Genomic DNA, 7703 nt, shown 5'->3' on the forward strand with positions numbered 1-7703 from the left:
GGGGGGGGGGGGGGGGGGTTCGGGCCATTAGCCGCCCCAGTTGAATACACTGAGATGAAAATGAACGCCGCTAACTGCCAGTTGACCTTCGCACTGATTTCTAGCCGTTCCCTCTCTTCTCTTTTTTATTAGCCGCGGCCGCAGTAATTATAGCAAATTAAATCATAGTGAAAACTGGATTCAGTCAGTAATGAGAGTTTTATACTGTGTGAAACAGAGCCGGGGATAGAATACCTAGAAGCAAGCGCCACCGAAGGATAGAGGGATGGATAGAAGGATGCAAGGCGGTGTATTTGTCACTGCATATTGTTTCTGTTTGGATATTTCTCCTCCAAAGGGCTGCTCCTGGAGGACACACACACACACACACACACACACACACACTATAATATGTAGAGTCTTGGATAGAAAACATATATAGAAATTAATGTATGCATAAAACACACACACACACACACACATCAGAATGCTTCAGTAGTAATCACAATGACAGATCCCTGCACACAGTGACGCACACGTTTTCTTCTCAGCAGAGACACCATTTGAGCTGTTAAAATATGTGTGTGCGCGTGTGTGTCCATTAAATGATCAACCCTTGTCAAGAAATGTGCAAAAAAATTAAGTCCGCTTTAATTACCCACAATAGCACACATTGTGTGTGTGTGTGTGTGTGTGTGAGTGAGTGTGAGAAAAAACGTCAACCAAAGAGAACACAGGCAGAAGGGTCCTCCCACTGACTGACTAATGTTAAGTCACTTTATTCTGTCATCACCTGAATGTCTTACAGGTGATTTTAAAAATTATTTTATTATTATTAGAATAACACATTTATTTTCTTTTACTGATGTGATCCATGATTTGAAAGTTGAGATGAGTTTGATTTGTGGGACATTGGTCTGTGTGAGCATGTGTGTGTGTGTGCGTGTGTGTGTGTGTGTGTGTGTAAAATGTCCTGAATTTTATAATGGATTTCTGCAATTTATATCAATATATAAACATTAAAAGTTCATGTATTTCAAATATTTCCATTAAATGATATGCTAGGAAAGAGTTAGCGGACTATATTTTGGGTGCATAAATTAGCATGAGTAAACAGATTTTTATTGCCTATATGTCAAAGAAATGCTCACAGCTGCTTACAAATGCTTAGTTACTAATCCCTGAAGCCACAGGCTCTGGACTGGATATTAGATTCCTTGTAATCCCTCAGCAGCAGATCTCAAGATACAATTTCACTATACTGCTACAGAAAACACCTATTGGTCTGTTTTTACCAAAACAATGAATCAACATTTTTGTAAGATTACAAGATACAGAAGTATATAAATCAAGGTATTATTCTGACTTGTTAGTAGTAACGTTTTAATATCCTCTCAACAGAAGTTACAACTGATTTTATTTTACATAAACTGTATTTTCTAAATGTTTTGAAATATTAATTTATATTATATATCATATATCTTACAGTGATTGCTTCTCATAACGTAATAGCATTCTCTCTCTCTCTCTCTCTCTCTCTCTCTCCATCAGTTCAATTCAGTTTCAATTCAAACACTACAACATTTTCTTAAAGAAATGTAGCTGATTTAAAGGTGTGTGTTCTGTACAGTATTTATGTATATGTATAGAGATTAGCACTATGGTACATCACATGGTCAGCTGTATGTAACGACAGATGATTGACAGTCTTCGCGATGCTTTTATTCCATTGGACAGTCTTTCTTTCTCAACGGCTGAGTCTCGCCGCTGTATCTGCACAGCGCTGTGTTTCCCCCAGCAGGTGTATGGAGGTTTTTCTTCTTGGTGTGGGAAGTAAATGTCTCTGATGATACTCGGTACAGTTGGCAGGTATAGTTAAAAAGTGCAGCTTGGTTTCCACCTCATGTTGTGTGCAGTGGGTGTGAAATTTGAATGGTCAAATACCATTCCAGTTTGCTCTGGATCTTGGTTGACTGGTTCCAATGTGTCTTGTGGTTCTCTATTTGTTGTCTTATCATTTGGTTTAGTCTAATGGGGGAGTCCTAGAACCAGCTGTCTGAGGGGGCATCCCTCTGGAGTCTCACTGAGGATCAGGGCTATGTTGTGGAGCGTGTCAGGGTCACTGTCTTGTAGGTGGTTATAGAATTTAAATGCTCTCTTTTGAATTTTGACAATTGGTGGGTATCGGCCTAATTCCGCTCTGCTTGCATTTTTTGTTTTTTTCCGTTGGGTACAGGGAATGGACATGCAAAAGTCTCAATTTGGTATTCATCCCATTTTGTAAAATCTTGGCTGTCTCGCCCTCTCTCTCTCCCTCTCTCTCTTTTTTCATATGGAAATAGGAAATAATGGGGTGATTAAATAGAGTCGTATATTAAAGTACAGCTGACATTAGAATTAGCATAATGTGCTCTCGCCTCGGGCTGCATACTTTATTTGCCATCTGCGTTGGACTCCCTTCCCCCAGGAGGGCGCACGCACGCACGCTCACACGCACACACACACACACACACACACACACACACACAGTTCCCCTAAACAAAAAAACACGCTCCTTTCACTGTGCCCGAAGAGGAATGGCTTTTCAGTGCAAAAACACACTGTCACTCTTCCTCTGACACACACACACACACATGCACACACACCCCTCTCTTAATTGTTTAGTAGAAATGAACATCGACTGACCCCCCCCCCCCCATTGACTTCTGTATGCAGACTAGAAGTTCAACTGAAAGACGGAGGATGGAGGGAGGATCTTCTCTCCAGCTTTTACTCGTGAATCAATGCGTCGAGCGAACAGAGAGAGGGAGCGAGGGCTGGATGTTTCTTTTTGGGAGTGTTCAGGGTCTTAAGATTCAGCAGTAAAACAGCACAGCAATGTGTGTGTGTGTGTGTGTGTGTGTGTGTGTGTGTGTGTGTGTGTGTGTGTGTGTGTGTGTGTGTGAAAGCATAGAGAGAGAAAGGTGCACACAAAAGCTGAGGCATGGAGAGCTGTTATTTTCATTGTACGTGTGTGTGTGTGTGTGTGTGTGTGTGTGCATGTGAATGTGCTGTCCACTATAGTTAAATCAAAAGGCGCTAAAAGACTGTTGAGGTGAACAGCTATTGAAAAATTGAGTGATGAATTATTACAGTGAAGTAATTATTTTTCTGCAGATTTTTGGAAAATAGATTAATATTACTGCTACGTTATTATACTTTTACTATTGTTTTAGTTTAATTATATTTTAACTTTATTACATACATCTTTATTAACTATACAATTTATTGATCTGTATATTTTTATTTTACATTATTCATGTGATTAATTTCAATGTGTAATTTGAATTAATTGAATCTTTTCAAGCCTGCATTTCCAGACTAAGTGGATTCGTAGATTAGACTTTGCATCCCATAGTAGTGCATTCTTATACAAACACATCCTCAAATATAACAATGAAAACAATATTAGTAAACAGCATACATCTCTGTACCTGTGTAGCTGCCGGAAAAAGCCACGACCATGTACACACATACGCACACAAATAAGTGAAGCAATTACAGCAGCATGTGTTTCCCCTAGTATCTGAAATTAGTGTACTAGGTCAAGACAACGCACTTTCATTTAATACCTACACAAGCGAGAACAAGAGCACAATTACCACTATCTCTATGTGTGTGTGTGTGTGTGTGTGTGTGGAGGGGTGTCTGTGTATACTCCCTTTAGGAGTGCTCCTCAGCCTGTTTAGTGTCCTTTAGTCGTGGATCTGGCTCGGTGTACCGTGGTGGTAACAAGTTCCTTTTGAGATGCGAGAACCTGTGTTACATGAAAGCACTTGCATTGATTAGATGTTAAAAGTAAAAAAAATAGAGCAACACTCTCTCAAAGGCATTTTGTGAGTCTACATTATTTGAAGACTGTGCCTTGTTTATTCAGACTAGCAAGTAACAGAGATACAGCTGCCTTTTTTTCTAAATGGGAATTATTTTAGAATATCATACATGTAACTATCATCATGAGTTTGACATTTCTTACTCGGCAAACATTACTGACTGCTTGGAGGGGTTCCCAGCTTTTAAAATCATTCACTCAGCACTCACACTCAAAGTACGTACATCTACCGTCATGCTTACTGTACGTGTAAGCCCAGATGCAGACACACGCACAGTGGCACACTATAATAATCCAGCAGTTTGTAGTGCACTGCACTTCGTGAAAGATTAAGCACCTCTTAAAAACATCGATCCAGTGTGGGAAAATCCAGTGTGACTGTGAACATGTACTTCTCCAAAGTGTGACAAGTTTGTAGCATTTATGTGACAACATGATGAGCCAAGGCATTTCCAGCTACTAGGAGTATTAGACAGCATGTAAAGCAGACACACCTCACTGCTTTTCAGCCAAGACAAGTTTTCACACTGCAAATAAGCTGTGTTCATTTATTTAAAAAGCAATATTGTCCCTAACAATTGAATATATTAATGAAGTATAGATTTAACTTTGACATAATAATCATTTTTATAAAGGAATCAATGTTTAATTTTGCACAGGAAACATACATGTCATTTCAGATGTGCTTGTTGATCTCTGACTGAAGTTCTATGAGTGTAGTATAAATGAGTCGGTTCGATATTGAATGCATTTCTGTTTGTTTTTGTTGCAGGTGGCAGGGATGAGCCTTCTAGCTATATATGTACCACATGTAAGCAGCCCTTCCCCAGCGCCTGGTTCCTGCTGCAACATGCCCAGAACACCCACGGCATTCGCATATACCTGGAGTCCAACCCCTCCAGCACGGCCCTCACACCACGCCTCACTATGCCTCCACCCATGGGCAACAACTCCATCCCGCAATCCCCCCTCAGCAACTTTCTTGGGGACAACAACCCTTTCCACCTCTTGAGGATGACGGGCCCCCTTCTCAGGGAGCCTCCCCCAGGCTTCATGGAAAACCGCCTCCCCAACACGCCTCCATTCATCAGCCCGCCTCCCCGCCACCACCTGGACCCCCATCGGCTGGAACGCCTTAGCGCAGAGGAAATGGGCCTCATCTCACAGCACCCCAGTGCCTTTGAGAGGGTGATGCGGCTAACGCCCATGGCCATGGAGTCCCAGTCCATGGACTTCTCCAGGCGCTTACGTGAGTTGGCAGGGAACAACAACAACACCACACCACCATTGTCACCCAGCAGGGCCAACCCTATGCACCGACTACTGAACCCCAACCCCTTTCAGTCTGGGCCAAAATCCCCTTTTCTGAGCACCCCTCCCTTACCGCCGATGCCCCCAAACAGCATCACCCCTCCCCAGACACAGGTCAAGGCCAAGTCTTGTGAGTTCTGCGGTAAGTCCTTCAAGTTCCAGAGCAATTTGGTGGTGCATCGGCGCAGCCATACTGGAGAAAAACCATACAAGTGCCAGCTGTGTGATCACGCCTGCTCTCAGGCAAGCAAGCTGAAGCGCCACATGAAGACCCACATGCACAAGCCTGGATCCCTGACGGGGCGCTCAGATGATGGACTGTCCACCACAAGCTCCCCAGAGCCAGGTATCAGTGATGTCCCAGGTGAGGGGATGAAGAATCGTGATGGGGATTTTCAGGGGGAAGTCAATGAAGAGGAAGAAGAGGAGGAAGAAGAAGAGGAACTTGAGAATGAGAGTCGACCAGAATCCAACTTCAGCATGGAGTCTGAGTTCTTCCGGAACAGGGAGAATGGCTCTAAACTGCCATCAGAGGAGAAGTCATCACTCGCCCTTGAGAAGATGGTGGTTGGTGGGGGGCTCAATTCTATACAGCAGTACAATAATTTGATAGTTGACAATCGTAAAAGGATGCCCTTCTCTAAGAGGGGCTCGGATGTCCAACGGGACACTGGGGATGAGGACTCAGTTGTTGGGGGGATGGACCACCACCAACAGGAAGAGAGGACAACCATTAACGGACGGAACTGTGGCTCCGGGGACTCTTTCTCAGGCCTGTTTCCCCGTAAGCCCACCCCTATCACCAGCCCGAGCCTGTCCAACTCCTCAAATAAAAGGATCAAGATTGAGAAGGACTTGGACATTCCCCCAACACCCCACATCCCTTCTGAGAACGTCTACTCCCAGTGGTTAGTAGGCTATGCTGCCTCCCGCCACTTCATCAAAGACCCTTTCCTAGGCTTCACTGACTCCAGACAATCGCCCTTTGCCACCTCATCTGAGCACTCGTCTGAAAACGGCAGCCTGCGGTTCTCAACGCCTCCGGGTGACCTGCTGGATGGAGGCTTGTCGGGCCGCAGCGGCACCGCCAGTGGAGGCAGCACACCTCATCTGGGTGGAGGTTCAGGCCGGCCTAGCTCCAAGGATAGCAGGAGGAGCGACACCTGTGAATACTGCGGTAAGGTGTTTAAGAACTGTAGCAACCTGACGGTGCACCGGCGCAGTCACACTGGTGAGAGGCCCTACAAGTGTGACTTGTGCAACTATGCCTGCGCCCAGAGCTCCAAGCTCACACGCCACATGAAGACACATGGCCAGCATGGCAAGGAGGTCTACCGCTGTGACATTTGCCAAATGCCCTTCAGCGTGTACAGCACTCTGGAAAAACATATGAAAAAGTGGCATGGAGAAACTTTGATGACCAATGAGGTCAAAATTGAACAAGCAGAGAGAACCTAAACCAGGTTTACTGTTTCCATACTCTGCGCCACACTTTGACTAAAAAAATAAATAAAAGGGGGTAGCTGGATACTCTTTTTCTGAAATGTTAATTTTGGGTTAATTTTCTGTTTTTGAAACTGCCAACTGAGAAAAAAAAGTGAAAACAGAGATCTTAACACCAATTAACAACAATTGAAGCTGTCTAAACTGCCTCATTTGGGGTTCCTTTTTAAACAATCAGTCAGTTGAGTTATAACATATGTGGAGCCTTTAACTGTGCAATAATTTCTGTATTTATTGGATTTTGTATTTTGGCATGTGCAGGTACAATATTATTTAGGATTTATTTTTTTTTAACTTTGATTTTGCGTTACCGTGTTAAAACCACATGATATCCTGAGAGTTTTTTAGAAGACAAAAGTCAATTTTGAGTAATTTTTATTGGCCGCTGCTTGTAGGAAATTGTATATTACGCTAAATGTGTGATTTCTTGAAGAGAATTTGAATTCAATCTTCAATTTGAAAGTGGCGTTAACTGAGAATGCTAGAATTAGTCTATTTTGTGTGATGATGATACGCGGACAACAATCCTTTGGCATTGTAGCATGAACTGAGTCTAAAACATGTCAATATAATTGGATATGTAGCACTGAGCGTCATATTTGACAGTAAATCTAAAATCAAAGAGGATCCCAAGGTTCATAAACCCTGTCTCCTCCTGAGAACATCATTACCAGCCAGAAGAAACTGATTCTAGATAAGGCAGCTGCTGACTGGTACGACAAACATTCATTTCTTCTGCTTTCCATCCTCCCCCCATTTTACCTTCATTCATAGATCCATGTATTATATTTTGCATGAAGCCATATGATCTAGGTTAGATTATTTATTTGGAGTAAACTGAGCATGAAGCCATGCAATACGAGTATGCATCGAGCTAGATAAGAAAGCAAGCACAGGGACATCTCAGGGTGAGCTATACTATTTTTCTTGATTTAACTGTTCACTCCTATGCTTCCAAAAGCAGTTCTATTTCATAATATTTTGAAATATTTAGGGACATTTGTGTCCTCTACAGCATCCCTTGCTGCCCTCTGACCCC

General features: G+C 43.0%; 1 protein-coding gene across 1 annotated transcript in view; it reads left to right on the forward strand.

Moving 5' to 3' along the window:
- bcl11ba (BCL11 transcription factor B a) overlaps nt 1-7697 on the forward strand; it is a 37653-nt gene extending 29956 nt beyond the window's left edge. The window contains exon 3 of the mRNA XM_031866734.1: nt 4623-7697. Within this exon, the coding sequence (XP_031722594.1) occupies nt 4623-6619 (1997 nt within the window). The 3' untranslated portion in view covers nt 6620-7697. The remainder of the gene's footprint in view (nt 1-4622) is intronic.
- The last annotated feature ends 6 nt before the right edge of the window (nt 7698-7703 follow it).

The sequence above is a fragment of the Anarrhichthys ocellatus genome, unplaced genomic scaffold (genome assembly GCF_004355925.1).
Source record: "Anarrhichthys ocellatus isolate YVR2014 unplaced genomic scaffold, GSC_Weel_1.0 scaffold36, whole genome shotgun sequence".
NCBI classification, from domain to species: domain Eukaryota; kingdom Metazoa; phylum Chordata; class Actinopteri; order Perciformes; family Anarhichadidae; genus Anarrhichthys; species Anarrhichthys ocellatus.